A 25325-nucleotide genomic window follows, 5' to 3' on the forward strand; every position below is an offset into this window, starting at 1 on the left:
ACACTTAGGGACCCTCGTATAATTGAGAAGCTCCTTCCAAATCTTCGATAGCCGACCAAAGTAATCAGCTATGGCCTCCGTAGACGCCTGATGGCACGCACCCAACGCAGTCTTTAATTGGCACACACGCGTACCACTTACAACACAAAACCGATTCTTGAGATTCGTCCACAAAATACTCGCATCATCATAGTCACCAATCGTCGATCGTAATTTCTGATCAAGTGTATTGGATATCCACGAGACCAACATGGATTGTACAGCAATCCAATCTTCTAACTTCTTTTCATCCGTCGGCATCTTGATTGATCCATCTACGAAGCCAAATTTTCGTTTGGCCATTAACGAGCGTCGAATCGCTTGAGCCCACTCATCATAATTCTCACCACGCAATTGAATAGGCGTGATTAAATTTCCCGGAGCATCACTGGAACCGAGATAGTAAGTTAAATCTACTGGAGTTTTGTCACCCATCCCTCACAGTAAAGGTATGCTCTGTTTCACTTTGTGTTGTTTAGTTTTTGGAGTTGTGTTTTTTTTTTTTTTTTTTTTCAAAATTTCTCAGAGAAAAAATTAGAATGGAACCTTGGCTCTGATACCATGTCAAGATAATCTCCCAGTGTTCATCTTCTCATTCAGCATCAATCAAATATATATACAATCATATAGAAAGCTACTCAACGTAGGATTCTAATATATCTAGCTTAAGGAAAGATCTATCCTACTAAAAGATAATATACTATAAGATAATATACTAAAAGATAATTTATTCCCTAAATATACTATCTTATCTCAACAATATATGTGTAGTAAAGGTTTTATTTTTTATTTTTTTATTTTTTTTTATTTTTTTTTTTATTATTTTTTTTTTTACTCCAAAAACTCTTATTTAGTTTGTTTATTTATTTATATTTGATGATTCTATATATATATATATTTGATAGTTGCTTTTATAAATCTTTCATTACTTACTTTTGTGGCGTTAATATATTTCAGAAAATACATTGAAAAGGTATGGAATTAGTTGGTACAAAACTACAAATGTACAATCACATAAGGCCCAGACATTTAAGGTATGGCATTAATATAATATTTTTTTGACAGGCATTATTATAACATCATTCTACATGAATGATAAAATTAAAGTGAATGAAAATGAAAAGGTATGGAAATAGTTGGTTCAATCATATAAGGCCCATATATTTAAGGCCACATATATTTGGGGTCATGTAATGAGGACCATGTTGCATTCGGCCCTCTGAAAGTGGTGTGACTTATTTAGTTGCATATTTTTTTCATTTTTGATGACGATTTTAATAGAATTTAATGCTGATGTTTTGTTTTACAGAATATATTTTTTTGGAGGATTGAACCCTCAACCTCTTATGAAAGAAAACAATTTTACCATCTAAGTCAATTATCAAGTATGTTATTAATATGTAATGAAATTGATATAACTGCAAACAAGGTTCAATTAAAAAAATATACTTCAAAAATAACTCAATTTTAGTTTGTAAGTGACAATTACATTTTTGAAAAACCTTTACAAAAATTAATGATTGCACGTCTACAACAATAGTAACCCGGGCCGTACCAGTCACTAGTTAAGTTTATTAACAGCTACTTACAAATTGGCAATTGACAATTTGACATGCAACTTTATTAAAGGTGTATAGTAGATAAAGAAATGAGTACTCCGTATTTAATTTTCTACTCACTTTAAATTGGGCATTTGTGATTTTCATATAATTAATTAAGGGTTAATAAGACATTTATTGACCTATAGAAATTGAGAAATTTGCGTGACATGCGTGGAATTTGCGTGTCACACGGGATACAAAACATTGTCTTATAAGTACGTGTTTTGTTTTATTTTGATTGGATATATTTTTTTTTTTTCTTAGAACACATTTGTACCCCACAAATTTCATTATTATAAATGAATTGTCCGGTTGATTGTTACATGTCTTACAACAATACAACGTTGGCTTACATACACTTTTTTTTAGTCTCAACTCTTCCTACCTTAGTATTGTACGAAGTATATGTATACAAAATCTAAAAAATGTCCTATGTTTTTTTTCTACTAGTATTTTTTTTTTTTGTTTGAAAGCCACAAGTACATATAATAAAAATTGATACTAGAATCTCTTATAATAGGAAGAGAAATTCTAACCAACTGATCATATATAATAAAAAATGTTGAAATTGAATTATCATGAGAATATAAAAGTGGAGACTTCATTTGGTTGAAATAATATATAATACAAGTAGTAGAAATGACAAATTTATGCGAATTTCCAATGACTACAAAGACATGAGAAATAAATTATCAATCCTCCCTTGCTAATAGAAATTCGAATGATTTTCTAATGCTTTCATTATAATTAAATAAGTTTAGTCATCAATTTCTAGAAAAAAATGATGTTGATGAATTTCATTCTAGTAAATATAAATGAGTATTAAAATCCATGTCAGCCAAAACATACCTTAGATAACAAATGCAATTTGTTTGTGGGTGCTAAAATGCCGAGAGAAAGATAGAAATGCATGTGATGAAAAAGGAGATATATATAGAGAAAAATGACAACTTAAAAAACAAGTAATTAAATATTTGTTACACATGATAATAAATAACAACTACTTCTAGTAATTGTTGCACATAATATAAAATAGAAAAGTAAAGATTGTCCCATTAGGTCATAACCTCTATTAGTACTTCTATTAATCACATATATTTGAAATGAATTATACTCCTTAGTTGATTGTTAAGTAATTGTCCTATTATATGTACATGTACTCTGTATATTTTTTTTTTTTTTTAAAATTTAAATTAATTGAATTTTTGTGATGGTGAATAATTGCCATTGCTATACTCCTATAACGTCTATAAATACTATTATCATTACATAGAACTCAAATACTCAATAACAAGATCATTGCTTATTGCATAAGTATCTTACTTGCTCATTATTTAAAAATGGTGACAACAATCGATATAAAGCAGGTGATACACATGAAGGAAGGGACGGATGAAACCAGTTATGCAAAAACATCCTATATTCAGGTACTTTCTTTGATGACATTTACTTCTTTTTTTCTTTAATACTTTGTATTAACCGCGGAATAAATCATTTATTTGGTCAGAATTTTGCACAATATAAATATTCTCTCTTGACCTTCTATATATTTTTTTTTAAATTTTAGAAAAACATATATATAATCACGTGTAATCATCCTGTAAACAAATATATAAACAAATTCGTCTCAGCATCATCTATCCCATTCTTTTTGCCTCATTGCCATTGTTTGGGTTAAACTTTAAAACTTTGATTATATATATGTTACCGTTAATTTACAAGAGATAATATAGTTATTTGGGGGTCTTGTTAGATTCGAATAATTAGATACATTATATATTTTTTAGTATCACGTTTTTATAATTTTTACGTTTATGACAATGAAGATTTATACGTTTTAAGGCAAGTCTTAAAGACTATAAAAAATCAAATGGGGTTAAAAACAAAAAAAGGAATACATACTAAGAAAAATATAAATTGTATGTATTAGTATACTATTCTTGCTTTTTAATTTGAAAAAATGTTGAAAATTTATTTTATTCACTTTTATTAAAGGGTAATGCTATATATAGCCCTTAGGGCTATATATAAGCATTGAATTTACTTTTGGAAAATGTATAAAGTTAGGAATTCATGACAAAAACACGCGCAAATCGGTGTAATTAGTGTGTTTTTGTCATGATTTTCTAAATTTAAACAATTTTCAAGAGTAAATTAAATGCTTATATGTAGCCCTTAGGGCTATGTATATCATTTTCCTTTATTAAATAATATCTTTGTTTTAATATACATAATCAAGACACCAAGGGTGGATCAATGTGCAAACAAGGGGAATTGATCCCTTGACTAATCAACTAAGCCGACTATAAAACTCGAATATTTGTACAAGCTTTTTTTATTTTATATAATATCAAAAATTTAGGTATTGGGAGGGAGGCCCGGGTAGGCCCCCCTTAGATCCACCTATGCAAGATACAAATTTGACCATTAATTTTTGTATATATTCATTGGTAAAAATATTATCAAAAATTATTACTACTTTCGTTAATTTTTAGTTGCAACTTTAGAATATTTTATGTCTCACAAAAATACTCCAAAGTTGCAACTAAAAATTAACAGAGTTAGTATATTAAAAATATACATTAAAATAATGGTAATATGGGAAAATAAAAAAGATTTATTAATAATATAAGGACTTAAAATAGAAATTGGGAGTATATTTCTAAAACGCCTACAACACAGTGGGACTAATAATTAAGAAATGGAGGGAAAAAAGGTATGAAAAAAACAACCGATCGAAAACAATTTATGGCAAAACCCATAAAACACACCTTTCTATTTATGGCAAAACTCAAAAACACCTCTGACAAGCAGACTAGGTCAAAGTTTTATACCAAACGACAATAATTTATTTTTAACATTTACCAGTATTAGTAATAAATGTATTCTATATACTACCTCCGATTATTTTTAATTGTAACTTTGGAATATTTTATAATTGAATGAAAAATATATAATATTTCATAATTATATATTATGAATTACGATTGAGTTAGTAAAGTCTTAATGATGATTTTAATTTTTAATGTTATATATAACGAACCATGACAATGTCTAAGGCAAAAGCTAATTTTGTTACCATGAGGTTTGTGTGTTACCCTAACATTCATGCTAATCATTTAGAAATGGAACGGTTAATTGATTTAATTCAAGCGAACACTTAAATTCATAAGAGCATCTCCAATGGTTCAACTATAAGGACTTGCTTGTAATTTAAATAAAGTTTCTAGCTACATGCTTACCGTTAGAGAACAAAAAATTGAGCAACATGCAAGCAACTGTAGCCCAACCAAGCTACATTATGCTTGATTGAAAAAGAGACAAATAAACACCACTCATATTGTAACATGTGTATAATTATACGAAGTATATATTTTTTTTTAAAATTTTATTTTTTGCAAACTACATATGTTATGGCTTACCGTTGGAACAATTTGTTGCTTAAAAGTGTTGTAGCTTAGAATTTGATGTAGAAAAGCAAGCTACACAGGCATTGTAGCTTGCCATTGGAGATGCTCTAATGCACTAAATTTTACTCTAATCAACTAATCATAATTAACAGAAAAAATTGATTTTTTTTGCAACAGAAACAAGTGCTATCATTGACAAAACGCATAAAAGAGAAAGCTATGAAAGAGTTCTATTGCAAGGATCAACCAGCAACCTTGTGCATTGCAGACTTGGGGTGTTCTACGGCGAACAGCTTGAATGTTGTGTTCGATCTCATAGCCATCGTTGACAAAGCTCGTCGAGAACTTGGAAATGGACCCCAACAGTATCAAATTTACCTAAATGATCTCCCGGGGAACGATTTCAACACCATCTTTAGGGCACTAGGAAGCTTTAAAGATATGCTTAAGCAACACTTAGGAGATGATTTTGGTAGATGTTATATAAATGGGGTCCCTGGAACTTTCTATGGCAGGCTTTTCCCTGAAAATCATTTACAATTTGTCCATTCTTCATATAGCCTCCAGTGGTTATCTCAGGCAATATCTCTTATCTATCTTCATTGACCAATTTAAATAAGAATTTAAGCTAATGGTTGAAGCCCAAAATTGATTAAATATGGACCCCACATGTCCAACATAAAATATTTTACTTAAAAGTGGAAGTGGATGAGATTTGAACTTGTGATATTTATGTCACGTCGACTCAGATACTATATCAAAGGTTCATCTCAACCAGTAAGATAAGTAGATGGTCAATTATAAAGTTAAGCTTATGATTGAAATTCAAGATTGATTCATATTTACTCTTTAGCAATTATTGTGATATGATAATAGAGGTGATTGATGACATGTTTTCGTAACCTTAGAATAAACAAATGAAGAGATCATCATGGATGCTCTTATGTTAAATTTAATATGTAAAATACTACCTTCGGTTTAATTTACTCGCAACAAAGGCGTATTATTTGTGAGACATAAAATATTCCTTTGTTGCGAGTAAATTGGACCAGAGGTAGTAAATTGTATATGTAGTTAATTATGTTGTCATAACTGTACATATAATGATCATTTAGGTACCTGAAGATATATTGGACAACAAGGGGAACATTTACATAGCAAAGACAAGCCCATCTTATGTGCTTGAAGCTTACTATAAGCAATTTCAAAAGGACTTTTCAATGTTTCTACAATGTCGGTCCGAAGAAGTAGTAGAAGGAGGTATAATGGTGCTTACTATATTGGGAAGGAAAAGTAGTGAACTATATAGTAAGGAATCAAGTCATATGTTTGATCTTCTTGCTACTGCGCTTAAAGATATGGTTTCTAAGGTATTTAATACTATCCCTAATAAAAATCAATTTGATATTTGTGCGACGACTTTATAAATTGGTTAATGATCCATCACTAAAATTTGTATAAGGTTGAATTTTCGTAACTAACTTTCTATTATAGGCTATTTAAGGTCCTGTTCACTTCACCTTATTTTTGGTGAATTAAAATTATTTTAAGGTGAGGTGAACGAGAACTAAAGTCCATAAAAAGTGAATTAAAATACACAATACCTAGCTTTCTCCTTTATTCAAGCATAGATTAAGTTAACCAAATTTAGAACATTAATATTATACATTATACCTTTGTACGTAAAATTTATTATTATGCAGGGTTTCATAGATGAAGATAAGCTAAATACATTTAACATTCCTAATTACACGCCATCAGAGGCGGAGCTACGCTTTTTGTTGGAGAAAGAAGGATCATTTGTTGTAAATCAAATTCATATTTCCGAAGTAAACTGGGAAGCAGATGATAATTGTGGAAATTCTTCTAAGGCCGCTTCATCTCATTATGACTTTGTTAAGTGCATGAGATCTGTGACTGAGCCCTTACTCATAAATCATTTTGGAGAATCCATCATTGAAGAGTTGTTCTTACGGTATACTCAACTTGTTCGACTCTCGATGGCCAAGGAAAAGAGAGTTTTCATCAATATCACGATGTGGCTGACGCGAAAGGGTTGATTATTCATGGAGGAAGCTTAATTTGTTGTTGTTTCAATTAAGGATTTTCTACTCAATCGTTAATTGGTATAGGTGGGTGTACTATGCATAGTATACCCAAAAGTACAAACATATAGATTAAATAAAATTGAGACAAATTTAATGTTATTATATATATATATATATATATATATATATATATATATATATATATATATATATATATATATATATATATATATATATATATATATATGTTCTTTATTTTATATGTATTGATGTTCATGATAATGATCATACTATCAAGACTCCAGATCGGTTTTGTTCTTACATAGCACAACAAGATTGATCTAGCTCAAGATTACACAGTAGCCTTTCCTCTTAAGCTGGCATAGGACAGAAGATTGAATGGTTGATGATGAGATGTATGGCTAGCTGGAAGAAGTCTAGAAGCTACTATTTTTTGTTATAAGTTTGTTAGAGTTTGTTGTAAAGTTAATTACAAGATATTTTGTATAAATATTTTGTTATGTAATAATTCTTTTAGAAGCTCTTGCATATATAGGCAACAATGCTGTAATATTCTGATTCATTTCAGAAATTTTCCTCAATCAATAAAACAAACTCTTGTTTCTCTCTCTAGAAATTGCTCTAAACTCTCAATTTCAGAATTTTAACATGGTATCAGAGCCAGAAGATCTGCTAATTTTCCGCAAATTTTTCATAATATGCAGTAATTCTGATACTCATTTTAATATTAGTTCGTATAATTTTGCATTTTTTTGGTTTGATTTTTGAATTCAGAAACAATTTTTCATATAAATTCTTTGCTGAAATCAATTGTTTCAAGATAAATTTTCAAGCATTAAACCTTGATTACAATGATAGCACAAAGTGTTAATCCAACACAAGATCTTGGATCAGTTTATTACATTCATCCAAGTGAAAATCTAGCAATTTCACTTGTTTCTGAGAAATTTAATGGTGAGAATTATCAAGATTGGAAGAGAGGTATGATTTTGGCACTGTCAATGAAGAACAAGATGGCCTTCATAGATGGAAGCTTGCAGAATCTAGGAGAAGCAAATCCAATGTACAATGCTTGGAGCAGGTGTAATAATATGATAATATCATACATACTGAGATCTCTGGACAATACTCTTGCTAAGAGTGTTATCTTCTTCTCAACTGCATATGAGATCTTGAAGGATCTTGAAGACAGGTTTTCTGTAATTTTTGGACCTCAGATTTATTCATTGCAGCAAACTTTGAATGAGTTAGAGCAAGGTTTTTCCTCAATAGTTGAGTTCTTTACAAAGATCAAAGGAATTTGAGATCAGATCATTGTTGCAAATCTGATTACTATCTGCAATTGTTCAAGGTGTACCTGTAATTTGACACAAAAATTTCTGAAATCTCAGAAAGATGAAAGACTGATTCAATTTCTTATGAAACTTGATCCTAAACATGCTGGAGTTAGGAAAAATATTTTGATGATGAATCCCTTGCCTTCTATGTCTGTTGGATATAATCTGCTTATTCAAGATGAAAGGCAAAAGCAGATTACTAATGTAGTTGCTAGGCAGCCTAGTAGCATAGCATTTGCAGCCGCAAAGGAGAGGATAATTTACAGTAAACACTATCCTACAGCTGCTCGAGCAACTCTATTTTGTGATCATTGCAAATTGAATAATCACACCATAGACAAGTGCTGGAAATTACATGGTTATCCTGCAAAGGGAGGTTTCACTAAGAACAAAGGAAAGAGAGTTGCAGCCGTAGCTTGTGGAGAAGGTCAGGGTGAAGAAGAATACACTAATTACTTCACCAAAGAGCAGTATAAGAAGCTTGTTAGCCTTATTCAACAATATAAGTAGCAGGATAGCTCTCAGCAGTTCAATGGTATGGCCAATATGGCAGGTAATTACCTAATCACTTGTCTGAATTCTAAGTGGATAATGGACAGTGGAGCAATTGATCATATATGCTCAAATTTGAGTTTATTTGATTCCTATGATGTGTTTGATAAGTTTCCAAGTACAATTACTGTGGCAAATGGAAAATAAGTAGAAGTAAAGCATATAGGTACTGTGAAGTTTGATAATGGTATAGTGCTTAAGAATGTGTTGCATGTTCCTGATCTGCATTTCAATTTGATATCCACACATAGGATCTGTAGAGTTATGTGTTGTGATATTGTCTTTACACATGATAAGTGTTTGATTCAGGATCATTCCCAGAACACTTCTCTGGTTCTTGGTAATTTGGACTCAGGTCTGTATGCTGTATTAGACGGTGACTTTAAGAAGACAATGATTAAACCTTCAATAGATTTGGCTGTAGGAGATGAAGTTAAGCTACTGCATTTGAGATTAGGTCACTTTCCTTTCAATAAAATGAATCATATAGATTCTAAGTTCTCAAATAAAGCTTGTAATGGCAGAATGTGTCAAATTTGTCCAAAACCTAAACAAGTTAGGAAGTCTTTTCCAAAAGAGCAGAATACTCACAGTATATGAGAAGTTTGGGATTTTTCATCAGAGGAGTTGTGTAGATACTCCACAGCAAAATGGAGTTGTGGAGAGAAAACATAGGCACCTTTTGGAGACTGCAAGAGCCTTGTTCTTTCAGTATAAGGTTCCTGCAAAATATTGGGGAGAGTGTTTATTAACTACAACACATTTAATAAACAGAATGTTATTGTCCTGTATTGGTTATGTTACACCATATAAGAAAGTTCATGGGGTTGCAGCTAGCATTGAGCATCTTAAAGTGTTTGGTTGCTTATGTTATGCTGCTACTCTTAAAAATAGCAGGACAAAGTTTGATTCCAGGGCAACACCCTGTGTAATGCTTGGATATCCAACTGGACAAAAAGCTTATAAGCTTCTGAATTTAGAAACAAATTCAATGTTTGTTTCTAGAGATGTTACTTTTCATGAGAGACACTTTCCATTTCATTTATCAAACAATACACCCATACAAGATCCAATTTTTCTCCCAGCAAAAACAGCATATACTTTTACTTTTGATCCTAATATACCTGACATTTTTGTTCTGTTCTCTGACCAAACTACTACTAACCTTACACTAGATCCACAAAATAACCCAAACACAAAAATATTACCTTACCCTAGTCATATTATCTCAAATAACCCTCCACCTACAACCCAAACACCACCCCCACCTGAAAAACAGTCAACCAGACCCACAAAGAAACCAGCCTGGATGATTGATTATGTGTGTGCAGTTGATTCTGCTACTTCTCATTGGTGTAATTATGTTGCCTATGATGAGTTTCCTTCCATTAAAGGCTTTCATTGCTCAGATTTCAAGTGTAACAGAACCAGCTACTTACTTTGAAGCAGCACAATACCTAGAATGGATAGATGCTATGAATAAAGAACTTGAAGCTTTGGTAGCCAACAACACATGGGTTGTTACAGACTTGCCTAAGGGTAAGAAAGCTATAGGGTGTAAATGGGTGTATAAGGTGAAGTTGAAGAAAGATGGGACACTTGAAAGGTATAAAACAAGAGTTGTTGCTAAAGGCTTTACACAAAAATATGGAATAGACTATGATGAAACCTTCTCTCCTGTTGTTAAAATGGCAACAATAAGGTGTTTACTGGCCATTGCAGCTGGCTATAATTGGCCCTTGTTCTAGTTAGACATTAACAATGCATTTTTGCATGGCACACTTGATGAAGAAGTTTACATGAAGATGCCTCAGGGTATACCCAATTGAGAGAACAAGGTGTGCAAGCTTGTTAAATCTTTATATGGGTTGAAACAAGCCAACAGACAGTGGTTTGCTAGATTGACTTCAGAACTAAAGAAGAAAGGTTTTATTCAGAATAAGAATGATTATTCACTTTTCATTCTTAAACAAAACAATGATATTTACATTGCAGCAGTTTATGTTGATGATATTATTCTCACTAGTTTAAATTCTGAGATTTTGGTTGACTTAAAGGTCCATCTGCATCAAGTATTCAACATCAAAGACTTAGGAGAGCTGAGCTATTTTCTTGAAATTGAGGTTTCTAGACTGCATAGAGGTATCATTCCCAGTCAAAGGAAATTTACTAAGGAGTTACTTGAAGGTTGTGGTTTGGATGTTTCAAAATCAGCTAAGACGACACCTCTGCCTATTAGGCTGAAATTCACAGCAACAGAAAGGGTACTATATAGTGATCCAGAACACTACAGATGCTTGGTAGGAAAGTTGAATTTCCTTACTCATATAAGGCTTGATATCTCTTTTTCTGTACAAACTCTAAGTCAGTTTATGCATAGCCCCAGGGTACAACATGTAAAAGCCTTACAACATCTTTTAAGGTATATAGCTGGTACTCTTGGACAAGGTTTATTTCTGGAAGCCTCTACACAGTTAACTTTACAGGCCTACTCAGATTCAGATTGGGCAGTCTGCATTGATAGTAGAAGGTATGTGACTGGTTACTTAATGATGCTTGGAAAGAGTTTATGGAAATCTAAGAAACAATCTACTGTCTCAAAGTCATCAATTGAGGCCGAATATCGAGCCATGGTTGCAGCATCATCAGAGATTGAGTGGCTTGTCAGGTTGCTGCAAGATCTTGGTGTTACAAATTTGAAACCAATCAAGCTAAACAGTGATAATCAGTCAGCAATTCACTTGGGAAAAAATCTTGTTATGCATGAAAGGGCCAAGCTATTGAGATTGATGTCCATTTCACCAGAGATAAAGTTTTGGAAGGTCTCATTGAGTTGTCTTATCTTCCTACTAATGCTTAGTTGGCTGACATATTGACAAAAATTCTACCTGCTCCTCAATTAACTAAGTTGCTCTCCAAGCTTGGTCTGTCTGAGTCATCCACACCCAGCTTAAAGGGGGGTATTGATGATCATGATAATGATCATACTAGGTTTCAGATTCTGTTCTTACAGAGCACAGCAAGATTGATCTAGCTCAAGATGACACATCAGCCTTTCCTCATAAGCTGGCACAGGACAGAAGATTGAATGGCTGATGATGAGTTGTATGGCTAGCTGGAAGAAGTCTAGAAGCTACTATTTTCTGTTATAAGTTTGTTAGAGTTTGTTGTAAAGTTTGTTACAAGATATTTTGTATAGATATTTTGTTATGTAATAATTCTGTTAGAAGCTCTTGCATATATAAGCAACAATGCTGTAATATTCTGATTCATTTCAGAAATTTTCCTCAATTAATAAAACAAACTCCTGTTTCTCTCTCTAGAAATTGCTCTAAACTCTCAATTTCAGAATCTTAACAATATGTAAAGTTCTTTTTCCAGAAAACATGATATATTCTATGTTTGGTTGTAATGTATAATAAATTACTATAACTACAAATTTTTTATATGCCCATTATTTTATAAATTTAAAGAATATACTTATACGTAATGTTCTTTTACTTATAAGTTATGTTATTTTATTTATACTACCTCCGTTACAGGTTATGTGCAATGATTAAACATTTTCCCTCTCCGCTTTATGTCAAATTATTGCACATAACCTGTAACGGAGGTAGTATGTAATGTTTTTTTTTTGGGTTTACCATGTGCATGATACACCGCTTCTGTACTATACAAAATTTATTTTCTACTACATACAACGATTTGTACTAAAAAGTAATCAATGGTGTTTTTTTCTAAATAATATTGGGGAAAGATAAAAACAAATTAATTAAAGCTAAAAGGTAAGAACATTATCCCATGATCATATGCTATACCACCAACAACTTAATTAATATTTTATTGAAAAATAAAGGATGTGAAAAATAATAATAATAATAATAATAATAATAATAATAATAATAATAATAATAATAATAATAATAATAATAATAATAATAATAATAATAATAATAATAATAATAATAATAATAATAATAATAATAATAATAATAATAAATATGTTTGAATGCTTAACATGCAACAAAGAGATATAATGTTAAAGTTGAGCACCACCATGCCAAAATGGGCAAAATAATACTTTTTTATTTTATTTTTTTATACTTAGCTTGGAACAATTTGTTTTTTACGCTATACATTCATGTGTTATATTTCAACTAGATTTGATGATTTATAGCCATGCATGTAAAAATATAGTATGTGACATCTTCTTAGATTCGTCTCAATTTATACTATTTTAATATCAAATTTTATAATTTTAACATATTGATAATTAAAAGATATTAAATATTGAAATCATATATTGGTAAGCGTGTAAAAAGAGAAATATTGCAACTATAAGAAAATAGAGGAAGTATAAACTTTAAGGCATAATCCATTTGTCAATGGATGTTGTACTAAGGCTAATTTACTATATGCCAATCTCAAACATGCATGTTTAATAAAGTTTGATTATACGTACAATCTCATTCCAAAATAATTAATATGATTGACAACCTTTTTATTTATTTTTTATTAATATTTTACTATATAATATACATCTAAGGTCAAACTAGTGCATTGCCATGCATGTGTATCAAGTTTGATCGTGTTAATTTTTTTGTGATAGAAGGAGTAATAACTTTGATTTTTTTATCCCTTATTCGGCTATTCCAAAACCCATTAAGACTTTGTTCACTTTATCTTATTTTGTTGAACTACTATTATATTTACTAAAATTATTGAAATTATTTTTATTGAAAAAAACTTATTTTACTGAATATAAGTTACTGGTTTTGACTTATTAAAAATTTATTTTACTAAACTGAAATAATTTTTTCTAAACTAAACTTAGACCCTGTTTTTTTTTTTTTACCTTAATTTTGTTGACTAATATTATTTTTTACTGAACTTAAATTATTTTTATTGAATTGAATTAATTTTACTAAACTAAAATTGATTAAGGTGTGTTATTGCAAAATTAAAAAAAAAAAAAATAATAAGGTGGTTTCTTGCAAAAACATCACTTATAAAGTGTTTTTTTTTTTTTTTTTTTTTTTTTTTTTTTTTTTTTTTTTTTTGCAAAAGTTCCTTATTCTAAATACCTGGTCAAACCTCTTTTTTTATATTTTTTCTTTTTTTTTAATTTACTTCTTTTTAAAAAAAAAATTAACTTTTGACTTTTTGAAAGTAATTTTTTATTTTCATAATTATTTTATTAAAACACATTTTAATAAAAAAAAAAAAATAAGATTAAATTAAAATCTAAAATTTATTTTCATTGAACTTTGATGTTCTTCAAGATTTTTATGATATTAACCAATTCATGATCTTTATCCCTTAAATTTACTCAAGCATCGACAAAGAATGAAATATGCCCCGATCTACACACCATCTACAACTTTTTTTTTTGTTTTCAAAAATCGAGGTTTGTGTCAATTTGGGTTGTTTTTTAATCCTAGGGTAATATATTTTAAGTGGACAATCTGAATCAAGGGATGCAAAATCGGCAATTATATGTGTTTATGAAGCAAATCTTAGAAGAAACCATAAAAATTTTTTCTTCAAACCTTGTTTGATAAAAAAAAATAATAATAAAAATAAAAATTAAATTTTAACTCTTGTTTTTGTTTTAGGTATTCAGCAATATGCTAATAGGACATTACCTATAACAAGGAGTTTTATTGTTTATTCGTTTACAACCATAAAAAGTTTTGTAATCATATTGAATGCTATGATTACGAATTTTGTGATTATATTTAATGTTATCATCAAACAATTCTCATTAGATTAATTATCAATGAAATTCTATTTGACTATTAATAATTAATCTGAATTACATTGAAGACTTTAACAGTAGGTCTTGTAGTTGTAGGAAGTGGAATATGGTAGGTATTGCTTGTTGTCATATCGTAGCCTGTATATTTTTTCTGAACAAAGATCTAGAAGCTTATGTTCATCAGGGCTACAAAGTTGAGACCTATTTCCTAGCATATGGTGGTTCTATTCAATTCCACCATATGAAGGTGAAAGGTACTGGTCAAAGGTACCTTGTAACATAGACCCACCCCAATCAAGATTGGTCTAGAGAGACCAAGGAAGAACAGGATTAAGAACCCTGAGGAAAACCCAAAGAAACCTAGTTCTTTACATAGAAGTGGGATTGAAATGACATGCTCAATTTGTCAAGTAAAGGGACATAATAAAAGGAGATGTCTAGATAAAGGATCTTATGTGCCTCCAGATGCAGCTCCTAAAAGGAGGAGAGGAAGGCCAACTCATGATTCTTTAGCATTGAGAAAAAAAATTATAGCTTTGGTTAAAGTTTTATCCCACCGATGGGTTTAACTTTCTAACCCACCGGCAGGGGGAAATATTGTGAAACCCTCCCAAGATCTAACCTGGTCTTGATGCCATGATAAATTAGGAAAATGGAATGACTTTTTGTATTGCTTGCTTATTATTCATCAATAGGTTGAGTATTTATACAAAACCTAAGATCATACGATAGGAAACAATCTTCCTAAAAGATATCTACCTACCATAACCATATATCCTAAAGATATATTCTCTAAATAATATAACATAAATAAATCTAAATATATTATTCTCCTAATAAGATCAATACGGAAAATATATCACACATATATTTTTCGATACTAATGATATCATATCGCTAACATTCACAGATGACTTCCTCATCCACTCCTGGTTAACCAATTCCTCACCTATCAGCACAACACCACACAACCACAGCACAACCTTTTCAACTTGGCAAAGGTGGGAGGCTCATTCTAGGTAGGTAGGGTGCAAGAGTTGTTAGCCAAGACACTATCAGAGCCACAACCTCAAGTACTAATGCAACAGGTAGAGGAGCAGAGAGGGGTGCAACATCATGAAGAGATTCAGGGAAGGGTGCAACTGCATCAGGGAGAGGCTCAGGGAAGGGTGCAACTGCATCAAGGAGAGGTTCAAGGAGGGGTGCAACAAGGAGAGGTACAACAACAACAAGGAGTGGTGTAGAGAGAGGGACATGCAGGGGTGCAAGTGCAACTGGTATAGGAAGGGGGAGAGGTAAAGGGAGGACTAGGGTATATCTTCCAAAAGCATTGTCTAAAGATATTTCAATGTGTTTGATTTGAAAACTAACCATTCAGTTTTGTGTACAGGTTCTTGTTGGAGTTGGAGTGGTCAGATGGAACTTCATTGCTGCAGGGTCCTACAAGCCTCCGCATTGGAACTCAGTCAAGCCAAACTTCTATTCTTGATACTCATCAACCTTGATTTGCTATAGTGTGATATGTTATGAACAACAGTGCCTTTTTTTTTTGTTAATGCTTGCATCAATTGTCTGTAATGAATTCGTTAATGTTTATATTTTGGGTAAGACAATTTGTGGGTGGACAAGTCTTTTGAATCATTATCTAGTCATAGGTACCTAGTCTAAACAGTTGGTACTCACTGAACGTTATTTAAATATAACATGTACTTGTTGTTACTTGTTATTGCTAATTACATAATTATCTTGTACTTGTCTTGTATGGTATATGATAGATAATGAAATCATGCATGTCATTCATTAAAAGTGAAAGAAAAATACTTCAAACACAACCCATAATTACTACATTAATAACAAATTACAACTTGTTCATAACATCAAGTACTTGACATACAAGAGTGTTACAACAAAGAAGATCCATGAAAGTACCAGGCCAACACTATCACCAATTTTTTTTCATTTCTACAAGCCTTCATTAACTCAATCCAGATACAAGATATTTCACTCTTCATCTCTCTTGTACAATACATCTTCCTCCAAGTTTTCCTTCTTCAATTGTAGTTTCTTAATTTTGTCTTCTTTTATCTTTTTCTCATACTCCAATTCCAATATAATTATGTCTTTCTCCAACATCTTCATTGGGTAGTCTTCAACCTCATTGTTGTCGTTGAACCACTTGAACATATCGCAATGGATATCCTAAAAACAAAATAAACTTCATTAGATAGCTACAATCCATACAAATTAACGTCATTTACACAAAACATACAAACTTACTGGCCACAACGGACATTCATAGAATTTACAGTACACCCCAAATTAGGACCTTGTCTCACTGCTCTAACCACAACATCTTTCCTGCACTTGCATTGAATTTTTGGATGAGAATCCTTTCTTGAGTTTGAAGATGACCCAAATGCATTAGAAAATTGCCTTCTTAAAGAAATGAGATTAGAAATTAAAAAAAAAATAAAAAATAAAGGGAAAAAATGGCATATTCTTGAGTATAAAAGGGGAACAAGGGAGAAAAAGGAGAGAGAGCTGGGTGGAAAAAAGGGGGAGTATTTAAATGGCAAATAAACCCCAACGGTCATTGCCATGTAAGCATTTTACCTACAACATCAGGTTACCATTTGAAGATGTCCTAGTTTAAGAAGATAAGGGTAAAAGGTCGTTTTAGTGGGGGAATTTCAAAATGTTGTTTAATTTTGGGCGGACGGGGCAAAGGTCATAATATTCCTGTTAATTTTTCCTTTTAACTAATAATAATTAATCTGAATTACATTGAAGACTTTAACTGTTTAACATGTTTATTATTAATAGAAGGTTATGACTATATACATTATATGTCATTACATTATATATGTCAAGCTTGTGTCATGAATTAAAGTATTTAATTATTTAGAAGTGTGATTCAACTAATTAAATATCAACGAACAACGACCTATAAATTATTTCATTTAATCTGGCACGCCACTAGCGTGATTTTTGGGGTGTGCCCCAGTTCCTCTTCTTGAGAAACAAGAAGAGTTTCTCAAATGGCATTTGTGTAATTAAAATGCATTTGGAATTGTAAACTAACGGTATTATAATCAGAAGAAGTGCTGACTGTAAAATCCACTATAGTTGATGACTTGGACTAAACTTGACGGCGTCATATCAAGTTTGCGTTTATCGTCAACGGCGTTACATTGCAGTACCATCGGAGCTTCATCTTTCACCTCTATCAACAACAAACACCAACACCTTCACCTTCCTCTTTTGTCTCCACCACCAACAACCACTAACTGTCCAACACCATCTTCTTCCTCTTTTATCTAAATCATCTCCACTGACAACAACCTCCATTGAAGCTTCGCCACAAAAGCTCGGATTCCTCCATTCAAACTCGAATGCCTCCCTTGAATGGCGGCTTCGCCGCCAGAATTTAACGAAAAACCCTACAGAAAATATTGAAATTAAGGGTATGGTTAACCCCTAATGGATAGGTGTTTGACGCTTACGAGCTTTCCTTCTCCATTGAAGCTACTACGTACATAATAATAGATTGTGAAATTGAAATTTGATGATTATCGATTAACACTAGATCGTGAAATTGAAACTCAATAATTAGCAGTGGCGCTTAACATTAAATTCGATGATTTAAAAATTTTAATCTTATTTTTTTTATGGGAAAATCTTACCTTAAATTGCTTCAATGGTGGAAAACTGAAAATAATGTATTGTGTTGAATTGGAATTTGGGAATGTATTTTTTCTTCTGAGCATCACTTTTGAGAATTGTTCAAAAGTAAAGTAACATGGGTTTACCTTGTTAACTCCGTCTATGTCAAGTCAAACAGCTGTCATACCACAATTATAGAAATACCCTCATGAGAAACAATTTATGTTAATCAATGGTCGTGTTTGGTAGTAGCGTTTGAGGTAGCAGTTAGAGTTTTAACCAGTCAAAACACTACTAGAAAAAATTTGAGGATGTTTGGCAAAGTAGCGATTCTAGTAGCGATTAGCGATAGAGGTAGCATTTAGGTAGCTTTTATCAAACGTTAAAAATAGTAGCGTTTAGAAGTAGCGGGTAGCGTTTGACAAATTTTTTAATTACTTTTTAAACAATATTTATATAAATTTTGATATATTTTAATATTGCAATCGCTACTTTTACCAAACACTCATACCATCAACCGTTACTTTGACAGCTAACCTCTACCCACTACTAATTGACCGCTACCCGCTACTTTAACAACTACCCGCTACTCAACCGCTAAAAGATACCCGCTACCGCTACTTTTGCCAAACAAGACCAATATGAGAACCTTGGAATTACCCTGATTTTTGTGAATTAAAAAACTAGTATTATAATATTGTTTTCCAAAAGAATAACTAATCAACAACTATATATATAGGGAACTTAACAATTGAAGTCTAAAAAGCCTTTTAAGATTGCAGACCAAACTTATGTTACAAATCTTACAATATATCAATTTTAAAAATCATGCCTTCAATAAATCGAGTTATTATAGTTAATTACTTACCATCTTAAATTCTATTCCATACATTGATACTATTCTAATAAAGGTGTAGAATGGAATATTTAGTGATCCTAAATTAGGTTCATTAAAAAGGGGTATCAATTAATATGATGAATCAAAAAAATAAAAGGGATATAAATCAATATCCCTTTTATATGACCTAAATTATCGGTCAAAGTTTTTATATAAAATAAAACTTGATATAAATATAAAGTACAATAACAAGAAAATTCCAACAAGATCTTACATGACTAAATTAAACATGGAAGGAGGATATACACTTGAAGATTTTAATATTATTTTTAATTAAAAAAATATTATTAACAAATATAAGAATTTGTGTTGTATTCATACTAATAACTTTGAACTCCTGCAATTTGCATTTTTTTTTTTGGGGATTTTATCTTTCCTTTAAACAAAGACCGATCGTCAACATGCTCATCGAGCTCATCAAATCTTTGTAGAAGCTACTGCTCATTTAATTTGGGTTAGTATTAATATGTAGTGTGTTTAACCCTTTGTGAAAAAAAAAAGTTATTTTTTTTTGTACTTTGCTCCAAAACTCTTATTTAGTTTATTAACTAGTTTAAGTCCTGTGCAATGCACGGTTGTTATTAACTTTTTAAAAAAGGTTATTGTATATTTTTATAAAATAAATTATACTCATAATATTAATTCAAAAATAAATATAACTTTAACTTTTATACCTAACTATATCAATGTCTTAGATTAGCTAGTGACACTTAGAAAAAAGAGGCTTTATTTATTTATTTGAAAAAATCTAAGGTTATATAGTACCTGCACGTTCTGCGTTATTATTAATACAACTTTTAAGAGTAAAAAATAAAGTGTGTATATATGTCTTAACAAAATGATTTTATTTTTAATTGAATTAAACATTATTGCAAAAGTAAAAAATTGGATGAAAAAAAGTTAATAGTATTATCGAAAACTAAAATAATGTATAGTAATATTGTTTAATAATACTCACTTCATTTTTTTTTTATAAAAATAATACCTAATATAAAAGACTACGTATATGTAAAAATATATTAGTTAGGTTTATATGGAGAATTATTATTGTTAAGAATTTTAATTGGAAGAAAGATATTTTAAATTATTATAAAATGATTTCCTTCAATATATAATCTGCATAAAAATAGAAAGTAAAATTGGGCGGGAAAATTTTTAATGACATTATGACAAATATTATTTTAGATTCGCTTTTAGTATAGGTTAATTGATGATTTTTATTTGATGATTTTTATTTTATTTTTTTTATAGTTGCTTTTATAAATCTTTCATTACTTACTTTTGTGGCATTAATATATTTCAGAAAATACATTGAAAAGGTATGGAATGAGTAGGTACAACCGTACAAATGTACAATCACATAAGGCCCATACATTTAAGGTATGGCATTGATTTGACGGGCAAGTTGGGTGACAGATTGGCCATAGGAGTACTCTGGGAAAACCAGGGCAACAAATGTGGAGCATACGACGATGCCGCCCGTTTTCGTTTCGTGGATACTTTACCTACTTGACGAAAGGGAACGCACTTTGTTTCGTTTCCGGGTTTATGGATTGGATTCAGTCAGCGTCACGACATTAATATAACCATCATTCTACGTGAATGATAAAAGTGAATGAAAAGGTATGGAATTAGTTGGCTCAATCATTTAAGGCCCATATATTTAAGGCCACATATATTTGGGGTCATGTACTGAGACTCTGAGACAACATATATTTGGGGTCATGTACTGAGACTCTGAGACAACCATGTTGCATTCGGCCCTCTGAAAGTGGTCTGACTTATGGAGTACAGTATTTATTATGATGTAGCATATTTTTTTCATTTTTGATGATGATTTTATTAGATTTACACTTGAAAATCGTAAAAAGTTAAGAAATTATCAAAATATAAACATTAATAACACTGATTTACGCGTGTTTTTGTCATAAATTTCTAATTTTATACAATTTTCAAGAGTTATTTAATGCTTATATATAGCCCTTAGGGCTACATATAACATTACCTTTTTTTTTTTTTTTTTTTTTTTTTTTTTTTTTTTTTCTTTCAGCCTCTTATAAGAAAGATAACAATTTACCATCTAACTTTCCTAAAAAAAAAAAAAAAAGTAAAATTTTACCATCTAAGTTACTTATCAAATATGTTATTAATATGTAAAAAAATTTATATAAGTGTAAACAACAAAGTTCAATTAACAAAAATATACTTAAAAATAACTCAATTTTTGTTAGGCAATGACAATTACACTCTTGAAAAACCTTTAAAAAAAATTAATGATTGCACGTCTACAACAGTAGTACCTGGGGCAATGCCCGAGCCACTCACTACTTACGTTTATTAAGAGCTGTTATTCCTACAAATTGGCAATTGATAATTTGACATACAACTTTATTATAGGTGTACAGTAGATAAGGAAATGACTATTTAATTTTCTACTCACTTTAAATTGGGCATATGTGATTTTCATATAATTACTTAAGGGTTAATAAGACATTTATTGACTTATAGAAATTATTAGTTGAACACTCAATTATCACGTTTCGGCATAGGCGGATCCAAGGGGGACTTACTAGGGTCTTGTCCCCCTACCCCCAATGCCCATATATTTTGATACATATACATTAAATTTCTTGTACAGATTAAGTTCTAGTAGTGGGTTTATTTGGTTAGGTGCTTCTTGCATAGATTTGGAAGGTCAAGGGTTCAATCTCCCTTATTTGCACTTTTTTTTTTTTTTTTTTTTTTTTTTTTTTTTTTTTTTTTTTTTTTTCATGTGGATTTCTTAAACTCATATCCCTTTATGCCTTTATTAAGTAAAATGCTTTATAATTTCGGCATGGTCTTAAAAAATTTTTGCCTTCTCCTCGAAAGTTGATGCCGCCTTAGCTTGAATAAATCGTAAAAAGGTATTTATGGTTTAACAAGCGTAAAAGATTAAAGTAAAAGTTAAGTTGAGAAATTCGCATAACATGCGTGTCACACGGGCTACAAAACATCAATAACCTATATATTAAAAGACACACTAGCAATGACACATGTCATCTCCTGGTGTGTTCTTAGGGATTTTATATATATATATATATATATATATATATATATATATATATATATATATATATATATATATATATATATATATATATATAAATCAATTATAGTATAAAATCTTATACAAAAATAATTTCTTATACGTAGTATAAGTTAACAAAGATAATTACTTTAAATAAAAAGAATTTGATATATCTTTCCACACCAATATTTATGACTATAGTAGAGAATATTAACATAATTTTCGACATATTTTAATCTACTTCAAGCAAGTATTCATATTTTTTCTCTAATAAAAATAGTTGTCCATTTATTATTAGAATTCACATCAAAATAGTGTGTATATTTAATAATTTTTTTTTTAGATTTTTAATTTTTTAATTTTTTTTAAATAACCAATTATATTTAAAAGTTGATACGGAGTACTATTTTTTAAAAGTTACCGTGCGTGGCACGGGATTTAAACTAGTTGTCTTAGATGTTCGTGTTTTGTTTTATTTTGATTGGATATATATACTCCCTCCGTTTTTTAAAATGCATCACTTTGATTTTTGCACTATTCACATACCATGGTTGACTTAATTTTTTTTACTTCTATTGACCAAGAAGGCCAAGGTATTGCAAATAATCAAGTCCAAGAATCCAATGCTAGGGAGTTAATTCTGTCCAAAGCTTATTTCGATATTTCTCCTATGGATTTTGGTATGCATGGTCCACATACGTCCTCTAATGGTTGCACTTTGCTAAGTGTGACTAATTATCTTGGGGGTTAATACATGGCTGTTTCAAGGAGGCTTTCAAGCTGGTAGTTAAGCTCATTTAAGGAGTATTATTAGGAGTTTTTTTTCTGATTTATCTTAGGGAATAAAGCAGCGTTAATTGGGAGTGAATTATGGACGTGAATCAAGGGCTGTTTGAATAAAACATTCGATCAGTTTTGAGGGATAATTGCTGGACGTTTTTGTAGTTAATTCTCCTTATTTTTAGCTCATTTGTTTGAATTAAGTTAATGATTGTAATGGGGATTAATTTGGACGATTATGAGCCAATTAATTTGCCCTTTATTTCAGTTTTAATTCTGTTTTATCTTAGTTAAGTGTAAGTGCAAAGGATGATGTACTAAGCTATAAATAGCGTGCTATTTGATCAATGAAACATACATCAGATTATTGCAAAAATTTCTAAGTTTGTTTTGTTAATTTCGACTTGTGTGAGTTGGAGTTGTTTTCCCAAATTTGCGAGTTTCCAAATTTGAAGAGTTTGAGTTTTAGTGAGAGTTCCTAAAACTAAAGCTTGTAGTTGTTGAATAGGTGAGAGTTCCCTAGTCTCTACTACGTCCAAACAAGTGAGTGAGTGTTCCTCTTTGTTATATCCTCAAGTTAAGGGTGAGAGTTCCCCTAAACTTACTTGATTACTCTAAATTATCATCCCTAAATCACTCTAAACACATCATACGCATTCTAATCCTTTTGTGAGCAAGTTGTCCATCTTGTTTACACATCATCTATAAAATAAATAAATGTTATTATATAATATATCATTAGATTCGTCATAATGTTTAGTTTTATAATATAATTTTGTTATAATATTTTCCAATTAGCAATCAAAGATATTAGTGGTTAAAGTTACGTCTCCACAAAGATACCAGTCAAATCGATACAAGTAAAAAAAATAAAATAAAAAATAAAACAAAGGGAGTAATTTTTTTTTTCTTACAACACATTTGTACAGTTGTACCCCACAAATTTCATTACTTCCTATTATAAATGAATTGTCCTGTTGATTGGTACATGTCTTACAGCTATACAACGTTGGAACTCTTCCTACCTTAGTATGTATTGTAGGAAGTATATGTAATTATGTATACAAAATCTAAAACATGTCATATGTTTTTTTCTTAAGGAAAGCCACAAGTTTATATAATAAGAATTGATTCTAAGATTTCCTAGAATAGAAAGGGAAATTCTAACCAACTGATCAAATATAATAAAAAATGTTGAAATTGAAAAATCATGAGAATATAAAAGTGAAGACTCTGTTTAATTGACAATAATAAGTACTCGTAGGAATGACAAATTTATGTGAATTTCCAATGACTACAGACATGAGAATTAAATTATCAAGCCTCCCTTGGTAACATAAATTCGAATGATTTTCAAATGTTTTCATTATAATTAAATAAGTTTAGTCATCAATTTCTAGAAAAAATTGATATTGATGAATTTCATTCTAGTAAATACAAATGGGTATTACTCCGTAAAATTAATTTCCATGTCAGCCAAACATACCTTAGATTACAAATATAATTTGAAATTGACTCACAAAAGATTTGACACAAATATCTAGATAAAATTTATTTATGGTTGTTAAATGCAGAGAGAAAGATAGAAATACATATGATGCATGAGAAATTGAGAATTAAGAAGAGAGATATACATAGAAAAAAATGACAACTTTTTTTTTTTTGAAACAAAAAAAAAAAATGACAACTAAATAGTTGTTACACATAATAATAAATAACTACTATTTTTAGTAATTGTTGCACATAATATAAAATATAGTAGAAAAGTAAATGAATTTTAGAGATTGTCCCATTAGGCCATAACCTCTATTAGTACTTCTATTAATCACATAGTATTTTTTTTTTTTTTTTTTTTTTGAAATGAATTATACTCCTTAATTAGTTGACTGTCAAGTAATTATTGTCCTATTATATGTACATGTACTACGTACCTTTATTTTGGTTTTAAAATTTAAATTGGTGATGGTGAATAATTGGCATTGCTATACTCCTATAACGTCTATAAATACTATTATCATTAATTCATTATATAGAACTCTCCGTCAAAAAAAAAAAAAAAAAATAAAAAAATAAAATTCATTATATAGAACTCAATAACAAGATCATTGCTTATTGCATAAGTATCTTATTATATTACTTGCTCGTTAT

At 30.4% G+C, this 25325-nt stretch overlaps 1 protein-coding gene across 1 annotated transcript; it reads left to right on the forward strand.

The window, feature by feature from the left end:
* The first annotated feature begins 2724 nt into the window (after positions 1 to 2724).
* On the forward strand, positions 2725 to 7111 carry LOC145555599 (S-adenosyl-L-methionine:benzoic acid/salicylic acid carboxyl methyltransferase 3-like). The gene is made up of 4 exons (XM_081617341.1): positions 2725 to 3067; positions 5228 to 5629; positions 6166 to 6420; positions 6754 to 7111. The coding sequence occupies exons 1-4, from the start codon at positions 2981 to 2983 to the stop codon at positions 7108 to 7110; spliced, it is 1101 nt and encodes a 366-aa protein (XP_081473467.1). The 5' UTR covers positions 2725 to 2980; the 3' UTR covers position 7111.
* Positions 7112 to 25325: the final 18214 nt, after the last annotated feature.

The sequence above is a fragment of the Chenopodium album genome, chromosome 8 (genome assembly GCF_948465745.1).
Source record: "Chenopodium album chromosome 8, dcCheAlbu1.1, whole genome shotgun sequence".
NCBI lineage: Eukaryota > Viridiplantae > Streptophyta > Magnoliopsida > Caryophyllales > Amaranthaceae > Chenopodium > Chenopodium album.